This window comes from Columba livia, chromosome 4 (assembly GCF_036013475.1).
Source record: "Columba livia isolate bColLiv1 breed racing homer chromosome 4, bColLiv1.pat.W.v2, whole genome shotgun sequence".
Lineage (NCBI taxonomy): Eukaryota > Metazoa > Chordata > Aves > Columbiformes > Columbidae > Columba > Columba livia.
The window spans coordinates 18,049,148-18,071,864 of NC_088605.1; the positions used below are offsets into that span (position 1 = coordinate 18,049,148).

Below are 22,717 nucleotides of genomic sequence, written 5' to 3' on the forward strand. Positions count from 1 at the left end.
TTAAAAATCTGAAGCATTAAGAATGAAAGAAGCTTCAGTGACATCATTTAAAGTGGTATGATTAAAAACTGAGAGATGAAAGTGAGCAGGGAAATTTAGTCTTAATATTCGTAGGAAAGTGGAAGATTCATTCCTTACTATAGAAATTGCTGCAACTGTCCAGTGGTGGTTGCTCTCTGTTGTGAAATTTGAAATTGGTGGGAGGGCAATGTATTACATGGTGGCACAGGAAGTGATCCTGCTTTACTGCGGGAACGGATTATGTCTCTACTGTGTACAGCTACTGAATCTCTGGGGAGTCAACAGGGCAAATGGAAATCAGCAATGCAGAGAGAACCTGCAATTCTGTGATCTAAATTTTTCTCATCAGCTTTGTGCTCCCTGGCATGGTACTTATATGTACTACCACTGGTATATACTAACTTGGTTTCTCCATGGTAAAAGAAAGTTAACAGTACCTTTATTAGATGTGAAATTTTATTTCCCCTATGGGAAGCAGATTGGAATGATGATATGACCAGCAATAATGATGTACAGAACTAATGCTAGAATTTATAATTCAGATTTTTGATCTTCGCAAGGAGATAAATATGTACCTAGAGACATATCAACCACTGCTCATAACATTAGATGCCTTTGGTATCTTCACTATGAAGAGGAATAGCTGCATTGAATGTTGTACTGAAGAATAAAAGAAAAAAAATCATTGAAATTAATAGACTAAATTGTTTATTTCACAGTCAAAGAATAATGGTAGAGCGGAGTTCATGTTTGGTGTTGGTTGGTTTTTGTTGTTTTTTTTCAGATCAAGAATTTAGACTGAATTATTAGGCTTTTTTTTTTTTTTTTTTTTTAAAACACTTCCTTATTGTATCTGTCTTAATTGATCTGTACACTGGCCAAAAAAACTACACCTTGCTAGAAGAACATGAGAAGCCATTTGGGTATCCCATGATCTTCATAAATAAGTGATGCAGCACAGTAACTTGTTATACAGTAATTCTATAAAACCAAACATATGTATTGTAACAGTTAACAGGATAAGCCTCATTTGATTGATGGAAAAGGTACTTATTTGTATATATTAATACATTTCCTGAACATGGGTTAAAAACCTGTTTTGTTAGAGATTGAAACCTTCATGTTTGTTTAGTAAGCTCATGCTAATGTTATATATTTCTGCCATGATGGAATTCCAAATGTACTTCAATAGGTTCAGTTCACCTAAGCTATTAATTTTAGAGGAACTGTCTCTCCAGGATACTTTCCCTGCATTTATACAATAATTAATAGTTCAGCAGCATCTCTGTTCTTAAAGACTTTGCACTTCGGCTTGAGTCTCATTACATATTCTGAGAATAATTTTCATGCTTATATACCTTATCCTCATACAGTAAAACTTGTGGTTGCCAAAGCAAGCCTCTGTAGCATTCAGAAAAGGTCTCAGATTAAATTCATAGTCATACTGTAACTTTGCAATTTAAGAGTATGGCTGTGTGAAGGTTCATGAGCAGTAAAAAAAATCTGATCAGAAGATTTCCATAATAATGTAAACCACCTAATATGAAGTAGAAAGACATATTAATTATTCAAATTTAGAAAGTGGAAAACAGGCATTTTTGGAGTTAAATCCAAACCCAGCAAAACACAAAAAAACTACCTTGGTTTTACATTCTATCCTCTTCATGCTGGAGAGACCACTGCTACAGCAGCTTTTGCCAACAGAGGCAGCTGCCAGTGTTAATTATAATGTGAAATAATCTCTATCCTTCTCTCAAGACATACAAAGACATAGTTGAAATTTGGGGACGTGGCTCACTTCTCTTACGCTGTCATGTTGCAGCATGTTCTTGCCCTATGGGAGCTCAGGTTTTACCACTACTGTCTGCAGTGCCTCCCAGTGAGGCAGAGTACTTAGCTTTCCCTAACATCAAAACCAGAAGAATACATAATAGCTCTTGCAAACCTCAGTCTTCCTCTGCAATAGTTCCAAGGTTTTAAATGACATGCCTTATTAAGGTGACTGTGGCTAGAGGAGTGACTCGGGTCATGCAACGGAATGTAGTCCAGAGTCCAGTGAGTAGCATGTGCCGCTTCACATTCACAGCCTCTCTCTGAAAAGAGCTTCTCAATCAACAAGTAATGTCTGTCTTCTCCCTGCCACCTAAATTTCTGTACGTTTTAAGGTGTTTTTTAAGGTATTTGAGGGCTACGAAGTTGGTGAAGGATTTGGAGAGGAACTCATATGAGGAATGGCTAGAGTCACTTGATTTGTTCAGCTTGGAGAAGAGGAGACTAAGAGGAGACCTCATCATGGTCTACAGCTTGCTCACAAGGGGAGTAGGAGGGGCAGGAGCCAAACTCTTCTCTTTAGTGACCAACAACAGAACCCGAGGGAATGGCAGGAAGATGTGCCAGGGTAGGTTCAGGTTGGACATTAGGAAAAGGTTCTTCACCCAGAGGGTGGTGGAGCACTGGAACAGGCTCCCCAGGGAGGTGTCACGGCCCCAAGCCTGACAGTGTTCAAGAAGAGACTGGACAACACCCTCAGACACATGGTGTGAACTGTGGGGTTGTCATATGTAGGGACAGGAGTTGGACTCGATGATCCTTGTGGGTCCCTTCCAACTTGGGGCATTCTATGATTATATGGTTCTACTCAAATACAGGTATGTTGTAGGAACACTGAACAGTACTAATGAAAAAGTAAATAATATTGAAAATACCTGAAAAGGAGAGAACCATTTGATATTAATAAATTAATTGTTTAGTTAGTTTTATTGTTTTTGGATAAATATCTAATTGATACTTAGGTTTATAAAAATAAGCTGTTACTAAGCTGTTATTGTTCCACCGAAATCATCCGGTTTGATGAGATGATCATTGTAGGTCCTTTCCAGTTGAACTGTTCTAAAATAGTTTATTTTTTTGTTTGTATTTTTTTGTGGGTTTTTTTTTTCTTCTTTTTAAGTACTTTTCTATTCCAAGTGAAAATCCCCACATCTATATTCATATATTTGATTTTCAGAAAAAGAATTTAAAGAAATTCTCATGAGTTTATTTATTCAAATGTCGCATAATCTCATTATCTATGATAGTTTGCCACCCTGTATGGACATGGGCGATTTCATGCAGAATATGCTAATGTTATAAGTATTGTTTTCCAGTAAGAGAAAACTACTAAACAAGGCTTACTTTATTTGTGTCAGATATATTTAAATAATTATTAAGAATGCTGGTCATAGAATAGCCACCTTCTGAGCTGTTTTTGTGAACTGGTGTTAATAAAATGGTATGTATTCATTACTTAGTTTGACCTAGTATTTCTGCCTTTTCCTTAAAAAATCAGGGCACATTACTCATTCCCAGTACTCAGTATTTTACAAAGTAGAGAATGGCAGTATAGATTTATGATATCACTGGTCAGACACAGAGGGAGGTTAAACCATAGAGGAAAATAAAATTACAAGTAATTAAATTTACAAGCAGGTTTGCCATCTTCAAAAGATTTATTGTTTCAGAATGAACAATGGTTTTAGCCACACAAGAAAACTGTGATACAACCTTAACAGCATATGATATAGATATTATATGTGGTGTTTCAATTTATATAATTAAAAATTTAGCACTCTTTTTTAAGGGTAAATGGGATATTCAACTGGGAACCGTACATGGTAATAAAATAGCTGCAATGCAGTACTGTCTGCATTTTTTAAGAGCTGAAGCACTCTATCAGGCTCATTAATATCAGGTTATCTGAGGGCTTTATCCTCAGAAAGAAAAGCAACAGCCTATATAAGTTTTTGAGGTTTTCTGTGGGAATAGGTTATTACATTCTAGTGGTATGAATTTCAAATGTTAACAGGATTCTGGGTTGTTTCTTTTTTTTTTCCTGATACTTCTATCTACTAACCAGTATATATGTTAAACAGAAATGTACCATTTCCATCCTGCTCTTCAGAAGAATTCAGTAATAGCAAGATTTTGGCAAGGTCTTTTTGCTATTTCTACAAAACATGATGCATTATGACTACTAATGTATTTGGGGTGGGGAGCTGATTTTTAGGGGGATGATGGGAGGGGAGATTTTGTTTTTATTTATTATTATATTTTTCCTATTGCATTGGTTTTTGAAATACAGAAATCAACATTTTTTGAGGCATGATTTGAAATCAGACAAGTTCTACTGTAGTGTAAATGAAAGTATCAGAATTAAATCCTTAATCTTTGGAAATCAGTTCAAAAGCTGAGGCGTGTGTGATTATCAGTATACAGTGCTTGTAAATTGCTTTGACCTGGTTTGTTTAAAATTATTTTTTTATGTAAGCACAATAATTCCAGGATTTACTTGATCACAAATCTTAGAGACCCTGTAGTATTTCTCTGGTTTTATTGCTGAATTTGAATAATTTGATAGACTACATTAATTTAAAAATAAAAAGAACATATTTAGTCTCCAATTTAGAAACACACACCTGACATCCTATGGGGAAAAGAAATATGTGCATGTTTTTTTAAAGAATCACTATAGGTGGACCAAGAATTCAGAAATCTTTGCGCGTTCCCCTCTGTGTATCTTCGTTTAGGGCAGGATTCAGCTGGGTTGGATAAAACAATTTGCTTTTCTTTTTTGTGGTTTTGAGAAAATGCCATTTCAGTCAGAATATTACAAGTCAGAAGAATGATGTATACTCACCTTAAACATATCTGAAACAAACCACTACAAACGGGGCAGTGCAGTTGCCATCTAGCACAGCAGAGGTGCTTACCCAGGCCTTCTCTGAGAAGAGCCTCTTTGAGCTACTGCCAACCTAACTTGCCCAGGTGTTTTTTTGTTTGAAAATCTATTTAACCCAAATATCAGTGTGCCACCTTTTTGGCTTGAGGACATCTCAAACTAAAAGAGACTGAAGTTATACATGGCAGTGCTGGTCCTGAGCACGGGTTTTATAATGAATAAGTGGGTAGGTGCATTGAAGGTGCTCTGCCAGCCAGTGAATGAGATGAATTACAGCCCACCAAGTTCTACTAAGGAATTTTCTTGAAAGGTCAATGTCTAAGGTATATTCCATTTCAGACTTAATAATTTGGAATATATTTCTCTAGGAATTATATGATAGAGTCAAGAACAATTTAGTTGAAAGAACAACTAGAATCTGCGTAAAGATTAATCAAAACATCTTACTGTAGAGCAGGGGTGTCAGACTCATTTTCGCCGGGGGCCACGTCAGCCTCACGGTGGCCTTCAAAGGGCTGAATGTAATTTCAGGACTGTGTAAATGTAAACTACTCCTGCATTTATCCAATGAAAGTATCTTGGTCACATTGCTGGTTTCAAATGTGAAGACAGGTTCATGCCTCTTTTGGAAATAGAAGTTTATTCTTGTAAAAGTGGGATGTTCTGTTGTTTAATGGCTTAAATTTTATTGGAATGCTTAGACCTTTTTTTCATTTTAGAGGTGCCAAGTGCCGTCTTACTTAATACTCAGTATTTAACTGCTGCCTTTTTGAAATGGGAGGTTAAGTTCATACACTTATTATTACAGTAAAACAATGATGATCAGATGGAAAATGAGATTTGCACCTTTCTTCACTGCAAAATATAAGCTGCAAAGTCAAACCAGTGTAACGTGGTGACTTGCAGAATTGTCTGGTTTTATCTACAAAATAGAGTTTTGCCCCATTTCCCTAGAAAGTCACAGTGCACCCTGTGCTGCTTGTGACCTTCTTTTTTGTGAGCAATCTAAAAATCGCAGTGAAATGAGTTAAAATTTCATTAAAAAAGACCGCACATCAACTTCTTACTGAATCCTAGATCTGCAGTGTGGAATGTAGGTGTAATTTGTTCAAGAAGAAGTTGAATATTTGTTTAAGCCCCTTAAGGTTTTTATAAGGAAACCTTTTTAGACAGAGCAGATGAAAATTTGAAATGATCAATAAATTATTACTAAAAACTTTCCTGCTACAAGTAGGCATAAACTATGTGTTGAAAATCACGGGTTTTGTATGTGTTAGAATTTTGCAATGGAGAAATGGATTAATAACTTACACTTCCGTTACGTAAAAAAATTCCAGAAGTGTTGCAAACCAGCAGATGCATTGCAAAAAAAATTATCTTGGAAAACAACATTTGCCGACCTTACTTACTTCTCCATGTGTAGAGAGATGCTTTAGACAGTGCCTCGCGCAGGAAGACTGAGAACCTTTTCAATCAAGCAAGTTTACATTTCAACAGGGAACACTCTACTTTAATCTACCTGAGCCTGTGGTACATGGAAATGATGTTGAGTGTGTGCACCCAGAGGTAAATCTAGTGTGTGATTAGTTAGTCTGTTGTCTTGATTAGTTAGTCTGCTGTCTTTTGCACATGTATACACACAGGCATACATATGCACACATACAATCTCAGCGTATTGTTTCTTGAGGAACCTGACTCAATAGCTGTTACTTCTGCATTTTTGCATTTGTGCAAAGATTTACATTTTGTCAAGGAAAGAAAGATTTTGACCATTGATATTTTTATTAGATCTTAAAAAGATAATTTACTTATTGTCTCAGTCTTGTTCATCTTCCACTTCTTTAATTATATAAAAAGGTGAATGATGGTATTCTTATTAACTGTCATAAAAAACATAATGCACCATTACCCATTACCTCCTGCAGTATATATTTATGAGTATGGCAGTAGTTAAAATATATATACATATATCTGTATTATAAACTAATCATTGATCATTATACAAATCACTACTGCTAACTTAACCACTTTATGCCAAATTTTTATATAGGTAAAATATATTATTCAATTAAACAGAAGTGTAAATATAGATACTGTTTATACTTTTAATGGAAATTTTTGAAGGAAGTAGACTGTTAAATCATGTTACCGTAACAAATGCTGAAGGCTGCTTTTTCGTTCATTGCCATTGAATTTATTGTCAGAGCAGTGCAGTCATATCCCATTTTGAGATTACTTAGGTGGATTGAAAATTAAATCACAACTCACAGATTCTCTTTTTTCACACACTGTTAATAATAGTAAAATTTGGTCTAGTTTTAAATATACTTTAAATATACTTCACAGAACTGCAGTGCAGTTAGGTGCATGAACTATGAAAGATTTAGTAAACAGAATGTGATTTTCCATAAATTACCAATGAATTGGGTAAAACAAAGTTACTCTCAATGTATGTAGAATTATTTTCAAAAGGATTATATTGATATAAATTTTGCAAGACTCAGGCAGTGTGGGGTTTTATAAAGTCCTCAAATTATTTTCTTTCCATTCATAAATCTGAAAGAGATCTCCAGGAGTTATTATTAATACAGAAACATGAGCTCATGCTTGATTGTCTTTTAGGGAAAGTATTTGTCAAAAGCATGACTGTTTATGTCTAATCAACTAAATCATTCTTGCTTATTCGCTTCATCTGAGCTAGTTCTGTTATTTCTATGCACCATTTTGCAATGTTTCTCCTAAAAGCTGTCTCTGAAGAGGTCATCTAAAAGATGCCTGTAAAAGGCAAGACACTGTGCAACTTCTCCTGTTGGGGGTGGGAGTGCATTTCATGGGCTTCTGGAGTGAAGGTCCTGATTTTGTTTCACCAAAATGAAATCTAGTTCTGCTCTGCAGACTGACTGAAAATTCTAGTATAGGCACAGCCTGTGTGCATCTGATTTGTTTCTAAATTTTATTCAGGTGCTCTAGCAAGCTTCTTCATGTAATTTCATGTGTTCCGGTGGATATGTTTTCTATAGATATATGCATCTCTGAAGGCCTCCAAAAGAAGATCTGATTTCATAATTTGAGGCTACAAGATAGAAAGGTCCCTTTGAAGGGCAGACTGTGGTGTGAATTGAAACCTTCAACCTGCGTACAGGGTAGATAACGCAATAATGACTTTAAACTACTGATTATCTCCTGTAGCACTGAATTACTTTTTAATAGGGTTTAGCATATGTGAAAAACCCTGGATTCTGGTTTTTTTTCAGTGTTGGGGATTTCTTTGCTGTGTCATCTTCTGTTTTCTTTAGTTCAGTTCTCTAGGTTGCATTTCCAATATGGAACTGCGAAGACCAAAAATATTTCTGAATTTCAGAAAAGGGATTGCCCATACTGATAGAAAAAAAAAAAACCAACAAACCAACCAAAAACAACAACAACAACAAGAAAAACAACACAAACAACACTAATATTTCTCTTTTAGAAAATATACTAATTTTGGACAACCTACTACAACTGATCAGGCAGGGATTTTGGGGAAGAGCATTAGGTATCTGCCGCAGGATGGTATTCAATGCCTTCTTTTAAAATTTATGGTGCTTGTCACTCTGAAACAAAATTCAGAAACCTGTTCGTCTCAGACATTACACAGCTTGAGAGTTGTTTCTCAACAGCTCACTACTCATTCTTTTTGCTTATTTTCAGTTTTCCTTGCATAAAGCTGAACGTACTATCAAACGTTTGATGTCAGAGGTTTGGAATGGGTTGAAAAGTAAAATCAATTTGTTTAAAATTAAATCAGTTTGGCCTTCATTGTTAAATTAGATAATGCTTCATAATGCTTCTGCTTTTTGTTTGGCATATGTATTGCTGTTTTGTAAAGGACCTACTTAGTGCAACACAGATAAACTAATTTGAGTATTATTGCTGCTTCTTTTTCTTCAATTACAAATCAGTTAAGGTAATACAATAAGTTTCATTGGAAACATTGACTGAACTGTAACGGCTGAAATTACTTCCTTATACGTTCTTTTTGTTATACACACAAAGAAATATATATGGCAGATTTTAAGTTTAATTTAATTTGTTTGTCTGTTTGTTTTTAGAGATCTGAGTGAAAATCAGATTCAAGCAATACCAAGAAAGGCATTTCGAGGAGCAGTAGACATAAAAAATCTGTAAGATTTTCCTTCTTCTTGCATATATTCTGATGGTAATGCTTTGTCAATACAATGTCTTTTTTTTACCAGATGTCTTTTTCCTATGTACTTTTATAGGTGCGAAAGTAATCTCTGCATAAAAACAATAGTTACCATTTGTTTTCTCAGAATGCTTTAATATAACCTAAGCATTCTAAAATTGCCCTGTATGAAATCTAAAACATCGAAATGCATTTGAATACAGCAAGGTGTTATAACTATTTGCTTATGGTATGAGTTTAATATTTGAATGTCAGGCTATTTTAAATTTTTCGTTGTTTCATGTGGAAAAAAACATTTTGCCTTGGGTCTAAGAGTTTGCCTTTTGTTGGCTTGTATAAAAGAAAGAAAGAAAAATCATGCTATTATCTAGTTCTGCTAGCATATATTTTTGTACTTGTGTGACTATTTTTCTTAAGCAGTTTTCTTCTGTGGTAAAATGAGTCTTTTGGAAAAGATAGATACTCACTTTTCTGGAGATAGTGTCTCTGAAGTTCATGGGCACGTTTTGAATTCTTATGGCTTCTGAATGTGGAAATATGTGAATTTCAAGATAAAAGAAAGCAGTGACATTTCGACTTTCTGTTTAGAGTGGTAGATCAGTTTAGCGGACTGAAAGAGCTGAATGACCTGAATCCTGTGATGAACTTGTAGGAAACGTAAGGTCAAGCTCTTAAAAGCTATAACCCCTGCTGTAAGCTGAGGACTGATCACTTATAAGGAACCACCAAAGACAGAGGGCACACACTAGCAGGTTCCAGAAAGATTACAGAGCTGCCAGTGTGATGTAGCTGTGAAAAAAATATAATTGTTATCTTATGTGGCATCAATAAAACCAGGGAAGTATTAGGCCATTGCATGAGGTTTTCATGTAATTTCTATTGAAATACTTTTTAATGGTTTAAGTTGCCAATGTTAAAAGAAAGATGAACTTTCTAGTTCTACTACTTTGAAAATGGAGCGTTCAGTGATTGAAAAGGGGACAACGTGATGTCGTATGTCCAGGAAGAGAGGAGGGAACAGGAAGCCCTTTGCATTTCTGCCTTCCTGTGATGGACTCCACTTCCTTCTGCTGCCTGCAGCATACACATAAATTAGTTAGGTGGATGTTTTTTTCAAAGATTTAGCAGAATGCCCAGGAGTTTGACCGACTTGATATGATATTTAGGAATTTTGAAGGTTTTTTTTTTTAACCACGTTTATGATATGGTTCTTCCCAAGAGTGAAATCCTACCACAACTCAGGGGAAAACCTATTATGTTCAAAGTAGCTTTGTTACTTTGTTTATTTGAAGTTTTATGAGTTTCTATTCAGAATTGATCCCATCATTGTTCCTGGTTTAAAAAAAGCTTGGCTACAAAGAGAAGCCTAGATTTTTCTACATGATCTTTTACATTTGAAAATTAATGCAGCTACAGAAAGGAACTTTGATAATAAAAATAACAGAATCGTTGAGAATCTTTTAATGACAGAACAGTATTTTAGATTGTAGTAAGTATACTAATATAAGTATATTGTGAGATAGCTCCAGTCAGAAACCGAATTAGGATGCTAATCTTTAGCTAAAGTAATATTTGTCTCTTGGTGTGTTTTTTGAAGGTAAGGATCCTGAATAATGTCTAAATTTGCGTAAAACAGTAGAGCTGACCTTTAAAGCCTTTCTCCTTCAGGAGATAATTAACAAAACTATTCATAAATGCCACAGCATTGCCACAAAGCCCAAATCCTTTCTGTGGCACATAGCTGTTTATTGTGATAGTATAAACACTACAGATATTTCCTTTATTGATCGTCCCAGGGAAAACAAACAAAACACCCAAACCCTAATCTGAAACTTTTACAGTCCCACTACAATTGAAAATACTAAGAAACACATTTCTACATCTTGTAAATGCTACCTATGCTCCTATAAGGAAGAGCACCTTATATTGTGTGATGTATCAGAAAGATGAGTGAGGATGAATTCGGTGGATTCTAGCACACCATTTATGTAATGAGATCAGGCCATTGTACCTTTCCAGAAGCTTAGGCAAGAAGGAGATCTGAACCCTAGCCTTGGACATCACACTTAATAGGAGAGTGATGGCAAGAATTTTACAATTTTCATTTCATTGTTCAAGAAAATTAAGGACACAATTGATAAGTGATAGGGATAGAAAGCATCATTTTGCAAACAAAGAAAACTATGAAGTGAACTACCTGAAAGGAGGTTGTAGCAAGGTGGCTTTCAGTCTCTTTTCCCAGGTAACAAGTGATAGGATGAGAGCAAACACCGTAACATTGCACCAGGGGAGGTTTAGATTGGATATTAGAAAAATTTCATCACTGAAAGGGTTGTCAGGCATTGGAACAGGCTGCCTAGGGAAGTGGTTGAGTCACCATCCCCAGAGGTATTTAAAAGACATGTAGATGTAGTGCTTAGGGACATGCTTTAGTGTTGGATTTGGCTGTGTTAGGATTATGGTTGGATTCCATGACCTTAAAGATCTTTTCCAATGTAAACGATTCTGTGAAGGAATTTAGTGTCTATTGGATGATTAACCAAAGGTCCAGGAACCAAATAGTTGTATATACTTAGAGAGAACTATTATAAACAGAATTCAATATTTATTCTGATTGTGGCATTTCTTCTGAAATTGCCCAGTAGTTGAGCATTATGTTAAAGATATTAACCAAACTTATTGGAGAGATAGGTGGAGATACAAAGAGTAAAGAAACCTGTATTAGAACATGTTGTAAAGTCAAGATTTGCTTTTTGTAATAACATTAATTACATCACTTTCAATGTAAATTTTAGAGACTTTTTTAATGCAGTGATTGATAACCAACCATTACAGTAGCTCTAAGCTGTTTCAAAGGCAGCTAGGAAATCTCGCAGAACTTCGCCTAATTACATTTTTTATGTTCCTGAATGGAGACTCACCGTTCTCTCAATCACCTTAAATACTTCCCCATCCAAATCAGGAGTTGAAATATTTTGGAAAACATCTTACTCTATGTTCTTCTAGGCTTCATAGATCAAAGGGATCAGATTATCTGAAGAAAATTGCTTCCACTATGATCTTTTTATTTTCTTCTAGGATGTTAGCTCTAGAGTTCTCTTGATGCTTCTCAGAAGAAGCTGCCTAGTTTCCTTAAAGTGTGGTCATGATATTTCCTTTCTGGATGATTTCTTAATAATGTTCATAGTATGGAATCTGTAGAATATAAAAGCAAAATGGCAAGGCATTATGAGAATTGACAACCTGGGCAACCTACCACAGTCTCGTAATGAAAAGAACAATAAAAAAATCCTGAAAAACCATCAGGCCCCAAAAATCTACTTTATATCTAATTGGAATTTTCAGTTTTCCAACTTCTTTCTTGCCCTTTGTCTTACAACTGCGAGTCCGGCTCTGTCTGTATCCTCCCTTTAGGCAGTTGTAGGCAGCAGTAAGATCCCCCATTCATTCTCTAATCTTAAGGCTGAACAAATGCAGTTCTTGTAGACTCTCCATGAATGTCACCTACTCCAGCCTTCGTAGCTCTGGTTGGACTCAGCCCAGCATGTCAGTGTTTGTCTTCTACTGGGGAGGCTGACACCAGATGCACAACTCAGACGCCGTCTCACAAATACCATAAAAAGCATTGTGTTTTCACTCTCACCAGTACAGCCCAATTGTTGGTAATAAGTTCTTCAGAAGTGACAAAAAATGAAGGAAGCTTATGTTGTGCAGATTCCCCAGACTGGAAGCCCATTATCCAGTATTTTCACAGTTCAAGTGTAGGAAAAAAAGTTGCTGTGCTGTTTCAAAGTCTTGATTTTCCTGTTCAAGGGCAATACTTTGAAGAATAATCCACTTTTAGTATAGTTGCTGATCTGGCAATTGACAGAAATTAGGGTGCAAATTCTGGAAATATGGTTCTGAAAGTTACTTCTTACTTATTACTTTTTCAGGGAGAAAAATATGCACTGAGAAGTTAAGTTCTTCAGAGATCACAGTGGCACCCACTCTTTTTATAAAAATAAACAGAAATTATCATATAAATTGGAAATTAAATACAAACTTTTAAATATACATGTTAATTATAGTTTCATAATCCTCCATGGTGAAACAGTACTCACACTCGATGTGAAACCTGGGAATTTTATTTGTATTTAAAATGGTAAGAAATTGCTTTAGCTGCCCAGATTATAAACTTGGATGGGTTGTATCTTGAATGTGGTTACTAGGAAGAAAAGTAACTGGACTTAAATAGCAAATAAACATGAAACACCACTGAGCAATATTGCTATGCTGAGTTTCTGAGAAGAAGATTTTGGTCCCTGCTCTGATGATTTTGATAAAATTATATTATGACATTTCTGTTTGAAGTATATAAAATTTTCTAAGATTCAAACTTTCTCTTCTGCTATGTAATTGATATTTGGCAGAGGATGGAAGGGAATACACCAACATCATGGCAGACTCATGATTCTAAATATGTGCAATATCAATACCAAAACAGGAAGGAAATTTTTCATCATATCTCCTGCAAATGTCTTGTGGCCTGTTTTTCTGGTCATAATCTGGCCTAACTACACTGTTCTTTGATGCCTTTGTGTTCACTTGGTTCCATTTTTTTCCCAGCAAGTGGGGAACACTGTAACTGTCACCCCAAGGATAAAGACTGCAGGGCCATGTATTAGCTTCACAGATTAAATTGCCTGGGAAAATAGGGAATTTAGTGGAGAGGCAGGCATGCGCATCTGCTCTCAGTCCTTCCCATTACACTAACTTTTGTCCAAAGCATTAATTTTACTTTGTTTTGTCCAGATGCATCTTTTATGCCTATTGTGAAAGATTTAAAACTGGCATTTTCACTAAAGGCATGACTGAATTTTGTATTAATCTTCATTGACAATGATTGGACATTTTTTTAAGATCAATTTTATTAGCAGATGAAAACCACAGAGTCCTACTCAAGATGTTCTAGTTCAAAGAATCACAGAATGGCTGGGGTTGGAAGGGACCTCTGGAGATCACCTAGTCGAACCCACCTGCTAAAGCAGGTTCACCTAGAGCAGATCGCACAGTAATGTGTTCAGGTGGGTTTTGAGTGTCCCCAGAGAAGGAGACTCCACAACTTTTCTGGGCAGCCTGTTCCAGTGCTCTGTCACCCTCGAAGTAAAGTTTCTCCACATATTCACATGGAACCTTCTATGCATTAGTCTGTGGCCATTGTCCCTCATTCTATTGTTGGGCACCACTGAAGAGAGTCTGGTCCCATCCTCTGGACACTCACCCTTGAGATATTTGTAAACACAAGTAAGGTTCCCTCTCAGCCTTCTCCAGGCTGAACAGACCCAGCTCTTTCAGTCTTTCCTCATAAGAAAGATGTTCCAGGCCCTAAGATGTTCACAGCCTGCCGCTGAACTCTGTCCAGTAATGCTTTGTCCTTCTTAAACTGGCAAGCCCAGAACTGGACACAATACTCCAGATGTGACCTCACCAGGGCAGAGTAGAGGGGGAGGAGAACCTCCTTCAGCCTGCTGGTCACACCTTCCCTAATGCACCCCAGGATACCATTCATCTTCTTGGCCACAAGAGCACATTGTTGAGTCATGGTCAACCTGTTGTCAACCAGAACTTTCAAGTCCTTCTCTGCAATGCTGCTTTCCAGCAGGTCCACCCCTGACCTGTACTGATGCCTGGGGTTATTCTTCCCCAGGTGCATGACCCTACCCTCACCCTTGTTGAATTTCATCAGGTTCTTCTCTGCCCAGTCCTCCAGCCTGGCCAGGTCTCGCTGAATGGCAGCACAGCCTTCTGGTGTGTCTGCCCTTCCTCCCAGTTTGGTATCATCAGCAAAGTTGCTGAGGGTGCACTCAGTCTCTTCATCCAGGTCATTCATGAACAGGTTGGGCAGGACTGGACCTAATACTGACCCCTGGGAAACCCTACTCACTACAGGCATCCGACCAGACTCTGCACCATTGATCACAACCCTCTGAGCTTTGCCATCCAGCCAATTCATGATCCATCTCACTGTGCATTCATCCAGCCCACAGTTCCTGATCTTGCCTATGAGGATGTTGTGAGAGATGGTGTCAAAAGCCTTGCTGAAGTCGAGGTAGACAAAGTCCACTGCTCTTCCCTCATGTAACCGGCCAGTCATACCGTCATAGAAGGCTATCACGTTGGCCAAACGTGATTTCCCTTTGGTGAACCCATGCTGACTACTCCTGATACTTAGTCTGAGTTTACCCTAAAGAAAAACGTGGCCTATGCTTTTACTAGAAAAAGTACCAAATGTTGCTGTGGTTTATGTAGTTTCCCATAGATTTTTCTGTGATAATACAAAGCAAATTGAAGTAGATTGATTTGAACTGAGTTAGTAAACTCTGCTGTAGGAGGACTTGGATTCAGTCTTATCCTTACATTTTATATGTCTATGTCAAGTACTAAGAATAATGGCAATGGTCTTTGAAGATTTGAATTTTAAAGAAAAGTAATTCATACTCCTGTTTAGTGTTCAAGTGTCATGAAAAAGTTAATTGGACTCTCAGCAGCCTTTAGGCCCCTTTGTATCTGCATGACTTCGGAAAGTGACACTGCCTCTGCTTTACTGAAGAAGATGGCGTAATCATGCCAAGGAGACTTGCAAGGAGGTTTGTTGCTATGTAGAGTAATTAAGTAAAAATTGTTCAACAGATAGAGCTTTTCTAATTAATATTTAAATAAACCACTCTAACAGAACTTTCCTGGGATATGTGCTTAATATGTCTTCTGTATAGAAGGACAGAACAGGAATACATTTGCTTCCCCATTGTAATGATCTTGATGCTGTTTGTCATCTAGTTGTGAAATTGCATTATTTCTGGGAAGTCACACCAATGTGATAGTATCTTTGCGTCCCATAACTTACAGATTGTTCATTCCGTGTTCATCTTCCTTTCCATAGCATCTTCTAGTTTAATTTTGACTTTTTTTTTTTAATTTTGGTCCTGGAAGATACTTGTGGGCTTAGCCAAGTAGAGTGCTAGATAATTTTAAGAGGATAGAGAGCCAGCGAACTATACATCTGTTCTCTCATTTTTTCTAGTTTATTCAGTAAGTATGCCTTGCTTGGAAGTATTTGTAAGTCTTGCTTTTTAATTTTGGGATAAAAGAAAAAGGTTAATCATTTGCTATATTATGTGTGCTGATAAAAACAAAAGTATTAATTCAAAATATTTTACAGTGAAAATTTAGCAAAAACCACAATGAACTACGTTAGCAAAATAAACATCAAGTAGGGAAAAAGCACTTGACTTCCAAATGAAAGAATAATCCAATAAATAGTAATGGACACAGGAAACAAGCAGTTCTCTGAAGTTTGATAAAAAACTTAAAATAAATTCTTATATGATTTTGTTATATCTGTCTCAACTAATGCCTCTGAAATTATTGATTCCTCTTGAAATTGATAAGGGAATTGAGAAACAGGAAACATAACTCAGTTCTGTTGTAAAAATACAAAGAGACATTAAAAACAGTGACTGTTCCCAAAAATTATATTGCAGTGATAAATATTGCACACTCTGTTCCCAAAGAAAAATTTTACTGATACGAAATCGAGCATACAATGTACTAAAACTAGAAACATTTTCTAAATGTTTTACTGGGGAGCAGGCTACTGTAGGGATCTAGAAAGGCTTCTAACTTTTTCTGATGACTTGTTAAACAATGTTTACTGTTAAGTTGATAAATTAAGAGAATGTAATAGTTTCTGAACAAAGGAAGAGAAAGTAAAGCTGTGTGGTGCCTGTTGGATGGGACCACAATTTATCTTCAAGCTGTGAAGAACAGGAGAGCAAAGCAGACAGACTGAATGGAATTGTCCAAAATTTTAATGCAGCCTCTTAGAATGAGTAAAGAAGGTTTTCTGTCAGAGTTAGATACCATTTTTTTTTTCAGTATGCAGGCAGTAGGTTTCAAATGTATGCAACATCTTCTGTTAGTCATTAAATGCTCTTCTTGTGGGATAATATTTTTAGATATTCGTTTACCATTATCTGGTAGACAACATATGCTAAAAGGGAAGAAAATATAAGTTAGCAACACGTTTCTACAGTGTAAGATGCCTCAGCAAAAGAAATAGATAAAAAACATTTTAAAGCAAACATTTTCTTCTTAGTTGAATGTTTTTTATTTAGTTCTGTCTAGTTCTTATACCTGAACTCACATAAACTTTAACACTTTAAATAAGAGTAGATTAGTAAGTATATGAAATACCCAGGTAATGCTGCCGATAGGGGTGCAAAACCTAATGAAGTCTTTGCAACAAGGGAAAGATTTTGAGTGTAACAGCTGTTGTACGTCATTTGATGAGCTTCACAGGTGTGGCGCTGCCTAAGGTAATCAGCTGCTGTGTGGAAGGGGGAGCAGAAAGGGTATAGGAATAAAAGAACTTTTTCTAAAGGGTGGAGAGACCCCACTTAAAGAAGACCCAACCTGGAAATGGGGGGGGAAGATGCTGAGGGAAAAACTGGGGGGAGGGGAAGGGTGAAGATGGGTCCGAGTTGCCAGTCCATGTCCAATCAGCTTCTGTTCTCGGGATGTTTTAATAATTTGAAAATAAGCTCTCGGGGCAAAAAAAAAGGGCTTTCTAAAATGGAGTTTGGATTATTGGCATGCTCAATAACTTAATGGTGAGAAAAGTTTAATTATAGTATTGTAGGTTTTAATGTGTTGTTTTCAAAGTCATCATGCTAAAAACAAGTTATAAAGCCTAATTTAAAATGAGAGATGTGCTTTCTTTTATCTAATATTCTTGCTTAGGTCATAAGTCGTAGCATTCTCACAACTTGCAGTCAGCAACCAGTCTTATCCAAAAAACCTCAGACTGCTTCAATATATCCAGTAGAGGGACATCATAAGTTAGTGATATAATGGTTGTGAAATATTGTTTAACTTCCTGTTTGGATTATATATGCAGTGGATATCTCTACCTTAACACAAATACCATAAATTACTATTCAAACCAGACACACATTCTTCAATGTCAGGAACCTTTCATAGCTTAAAAATTATGTCATGCCAGTTGTGTGTGTCTGGTCATTTTATATCATGGCCATAACTGATGGAAGATCATCCAAATCATAAACAAGGTGGTATCTTTCAAAGGCAATAATTCATAAAACTGGGAAATATTTCTCTTTTCCCATCCTCAAAATTCCCTTCCGCTAAACTGAAACCAAGTAGTTAGTTCAGTGCAAACAAAGTAATCTTTCTGGTAAGAAGACTGAAATGAAAACAACTCACCCTTCACTAAGGTAGTGGTAATGATGACTCACTAGAGGAAGAAGTGCAGAAGTTTTCAGATGCACCACAACTACTGCTAGTCTAGGGGAAGAAATCTGCCTTTCAGTTTGTGTAGGACAAGATTTGCACAAGTGCTTTCTCTACTGTTCAAAGATTTTCCTTTGTGTATAATATGAATGATTTAGAAGAAGCTGTGTCAGCACTGATTTATACATTGACAGCTAAGGATAATAAGATATGGGCAAACATACAGCTCACCCTTTTACAGATTAACCTGCAGACTGCATTAGGCAAATTTGATGACATTAAAAATTTTTTCCAATTTGTCTGGAAACAATTTCTCTTTTGTATTGTGTCAAGGGTAAGATTTCATGCCATTGTACTAATTTAAATAGCTTTGATAAATTGTTCAAGAGGTTAGAGAATTGTACTGTGTATATATTTTACCTCTTTAAAATAAAAAGGCTATTAACTTGATTGTTAAATGAAATTCATTAGTAAAAATTGAAGGAGCCTGAGAAAGTAGGTTTAAATATTCCAACACTGCAGCACTGGTGCTGTAACATTGCACCAAAATGATTAAAGATCATATTCAGGAAATGATAGTTTGCATTTAGCTTTCAGTACACAGAAACACAGACACTGTTACAGTTATGATATTTTATTCCCGTGTAGTAGTAATTCAGATCAAAAATATGGGTGAAACTAGAAGAACTTTATAGAAGTTGGTACATTACATTCAACAGTGGGTGTGATGATTTATTGATAAAATAAAATGTTATCATAGATTCAGAAGAATCACAGAAAATGCTTTAGTAAAAGCCTCATTAGCGCTGCTAGTTAATACATAATTGAAGACAGAAGGGCAGAGTTCATTTGTATTTTGTTCATTTTCTTAGTATTGTTCACACACATTTACTCTTATATATATATTATCTGACACTGACAAGTTACAAGCTTGAAGAAGATCTTCTGGTTGTTTAAAGTGAGGTTGTATCATCTTTGCTTTGCACGTTGTGCCCTGAAATGCGTAAGACATGTGGCAGTATTTATAGGGAAAGCTTTTATCAGCAGAGGAACTGGGATTTTGTATTTGCCTGGCTGTTAATTTCAGCACACTTCTTAAATTGGGCAGTGCGTACTGTATCAATGTTTTGAATTTAAAAGGTAATAATATTCTTCAAAGAAATGAATGTAAATTTTTCATAACTTAATACTTAGAGATTAATAATGTATGGGATGGGTAGCTGAGTTTTATGTCCAGAATTCAAGTTCTCCATTACAACATCCCATCTGCATATAATTGCAGAGAGCATAAAGTACATAGAAAACCACATACTGAAGGTTGCAGCAGAAATACTAGTTTTACTTCGAGCAGAATTAAAGGAGATAAATAACCAAGTATGTAAAAACCTTGAACACTATGATTTCTATATGTAGAAATATTCTAGAAGGTAATTATTCTAAATCCCCCCCCCAACATCCCTGCACCCCCCACCTTGTCCAGGCGTGCATGCACGCAGAGAGACCCCTAAAAGTGGTGTCTCTCTCGCCAGTCCCTGCCGTGGCGGGTGGAATTAACATGCAGCTGGGCTGCTCTGATAAATGGATTCTGTTAGGTCACCGAGGGGATGCATGTGACATTAAGTGATTTACCGTCCTTTACCTTAATGAAATTGTTTCAGCAAGATGACGCTGAGAGCTTTTAATGGATAGCTTTTCTTGATGTAATGAAATTGCATTCCTTTGGCATTTAATATAAGGTGCAGTTATTATTTACTGGAGCTTTCCCAGCGCCGCTGTTTTGCGCAGACAGTTGAGAACAAAAAGGGATTTCTGTGGCAGCATCCAGGCCAGCGTGCCGTCTGACGGTCTCGAGCATACAAGCTGATTTGCAAAAGCATTTTGGGTTGCATGGCCTCGCTCTGATGGCCCTTCGGGAGGCTTTTCTGGGCACCTCACGCTGCCAACGCTCGTCTCCCTTACAAATACCTTCCTAATCTGTTTAACAGGCAACTGGATTACAACCAGATCAGCTGTATTGAAGATGGGGCATTTAGAGCTCTGCGCGACCTGGAAGTGCTGTAAGTATTCCTGTATCTCTTACTTGTAGCAAGAGCTCCGTATCTGGGGAGTACTAATGTAAAAGCTTATCTACGAGCCGCAGCCTGGTGTCATGATTGTCTAGTGAAAAGATGTCTTAAAATAATCCACTGCAATGTGCTATACAATGGTCAAATGATGTGAAGAGGCAGAGGTATTCGTTTACTCTGAAGGACAGCCATTAAATACACACACACAAAAGGCAGATGGCATATGCTGTAAGAAAATAATATATTTTCTTTTGAAAGGGTGGGCAGTATTAATGAATCCAATTAATTTTGTAAATTATCCATCACTGTTGAAGTGCTCAACGTTTTCAGGATTGCCTTTGTCGTATACTCAGACATCAATTAAACTCTGTTTAAGGAACAATATACTATATGTATTTGGCAATCTGGATGTTTTCAAAGAGGCACTTTTCTATCAAACAATACTGTTATGTGTTAAGATGTTTAACCATGTGCACATTAAGTGTTTGGGTTCTTTTAAACATTTTAAAAATTATATGTATAAATATATGTGTGTGTCAAAAAATATCTTTGCCACTGAAGGTTAATATTGCAATACTCTTTTGCATACTTTTTCTCACTGTCTCAAAGTGGCCATCCACGAGGTTAAAGGTAACAAAATTATCATGAGTGACCTCTGACCCAACAATGGTTACTGTAATGAGCAAAGTGCCTCACTTCCCAAATAGTTTGAGGCACAGGACACATTCCTGAAATATTTTCTCTGTCACATTTTTCCTGGGCTTTCTGCATTAAGTGAGAGACTGTGTATCAGTGAGTTACTTCATGTTCATTTGAATCACACTTGGTAAATCACAACACTTTGAGGGGGATGAGGAGTGGTTTTTGTTGGTTTTGGATTTTTGTTTGTTTCTTTTAAGTTTCTGAAGTAAATAAACTTCTTTGGCAATATATAGTCTCTGTATGTCCAAGAAACTGAAGAATGTGTGAGCTGCTGGGGGTAAAGTTTTTTTATTATTTAGATATAGTGGTATTTCTTACGAGTGAATGAATCTTACAGCTAAATTTGATTTCTTTTTTTTTCTTTAATATTGTAATTATAGAATAACAAGCCTATTGTTAACTTTCTGGTATAAAGCCATGTAAAATGTACTGTAGATTCAGTATTACAGATAGTTGTGAAGTTGATGAATTGTTGGTTGTCTGTCAGTAAACCTGATGTTCTGTGAGATTTTTATCTTTAGAACACATCTATATGACAAAATAAGTTTTCCAGTGGTGTCTTAATCTGGTTACTGTGTTTTTTAATACAAGCCTTTCTTTACATGTGAAAGTATTAAATGTATATTTTTTTAAAAGATCAAATGTCTTCTGCATTTTTTAGTGCTTGCAGTTTTCAGTGTTCTAAGAAAGTCATCCTTGCCAGTTGAACTCACTGGTAAAATAGTCACATCAATTTCAATAAAAGCAAAAAAGGAAGAAACCTGTTAACATAATAGTCTGCTGAAAAAGTAGGTAGTTAGAATTTTGTGAGTGAATATACATAGGATGTTGGCAGTGTTCAAATATACAACTAAATGTTCACTATCTTATGTTATATGAGAAGCAACGATGTAAAGATTAAGTTTTTGAAAACAGAAATAGATATTTCAAACAGTAATGAAGAGTTTGTTTTTAATTCAGATTCCTTTCCAATATGGCTTAAAGAATGAAAGATATGTAGATCAGATAATACTGTATATGTTAATTATTCTAAGCACATACTGTGTATATTACCTCGAACTGCAAGTACATGATAAAGCTTTTAAATAATCTTTGACATTACTTAGGTTGTAAACCTGCTTAGTGATAGTTTGGAACATTAGCCAAAGTAACAGGTCTTGTGTATTGGTGAAATAATTGCAGAATCTTAGAGGCTGTTAGTGTTAAAGGTAAAAAATCAACCCCAAATACAGACAATTCTGAAAGATGAAAGCAATTATAGGTGTAATCTTCCCTGTGAATTTTTTTCCTTTTCCTCTTTCTCTCTTTCTCTTTTTTTTTTTTTTTGTTTTAAGAGAAAATCTGCTGTATTGGGGGAACAGTGACTATGGGAAAATACATAGTGCTGTTGTATTACAAAAAGTAAAGTATCAAAAAAAAAAAAAGGCTTTCAGTTATCACAGTGTTTGCAATAGTATCTAACAATGAAATCAAGTGTTTTCATCATTACACAGAAACAGATAAGAAAATAACTTAATACCTTATGCATCTCGTATGTCTAGTCCTGACACTTTTCTGTACCCTTACAAAAATAAATTAATAGCTCATGTATACAGAATAGCAAGGCAAACATCAAACATTATAAAGTGAAAATTAAAATATTTGTAGATACATCTTTAAACATCTAGCAGCTATGGAAATATGTACTGTTTTCCATTCCCATTGTTGAAAAGATTATTTTAAAATCTTGTAAAA

General features: G+C 36.0%; 1 protein-coding gene across 11 annotated transcripts in view; it reads left to right on the plus strand.

The window, feature by feature from the left end:
• The window catches only part of SLIT2 (slit guidance ligand 2), a 264,849-nt gene that overhangs the window by 145,041 nt on the left and 97,091 nt on the right, over positions 1 to 22,717 (plus strand). For all 11 annotated transcript variants that reach the window (XM_065060633.1, XM_065060628.1, XM_065060636.1 and 8 more), the window contains exons 5-6: positions 8,830 to 8,901; positions 20,201 to 20,272. In XM_065060633.1, the coding sequence (XP_064916705.1) occupies positions 8,830 to 8,901; positions 20,201 to 20,272 (144 nt within the window). The remainder of the gene's footprint in view (positions 1 to 8,829; positions 8,902 to 20,200; positions 20,273 to 22,717) is intronic.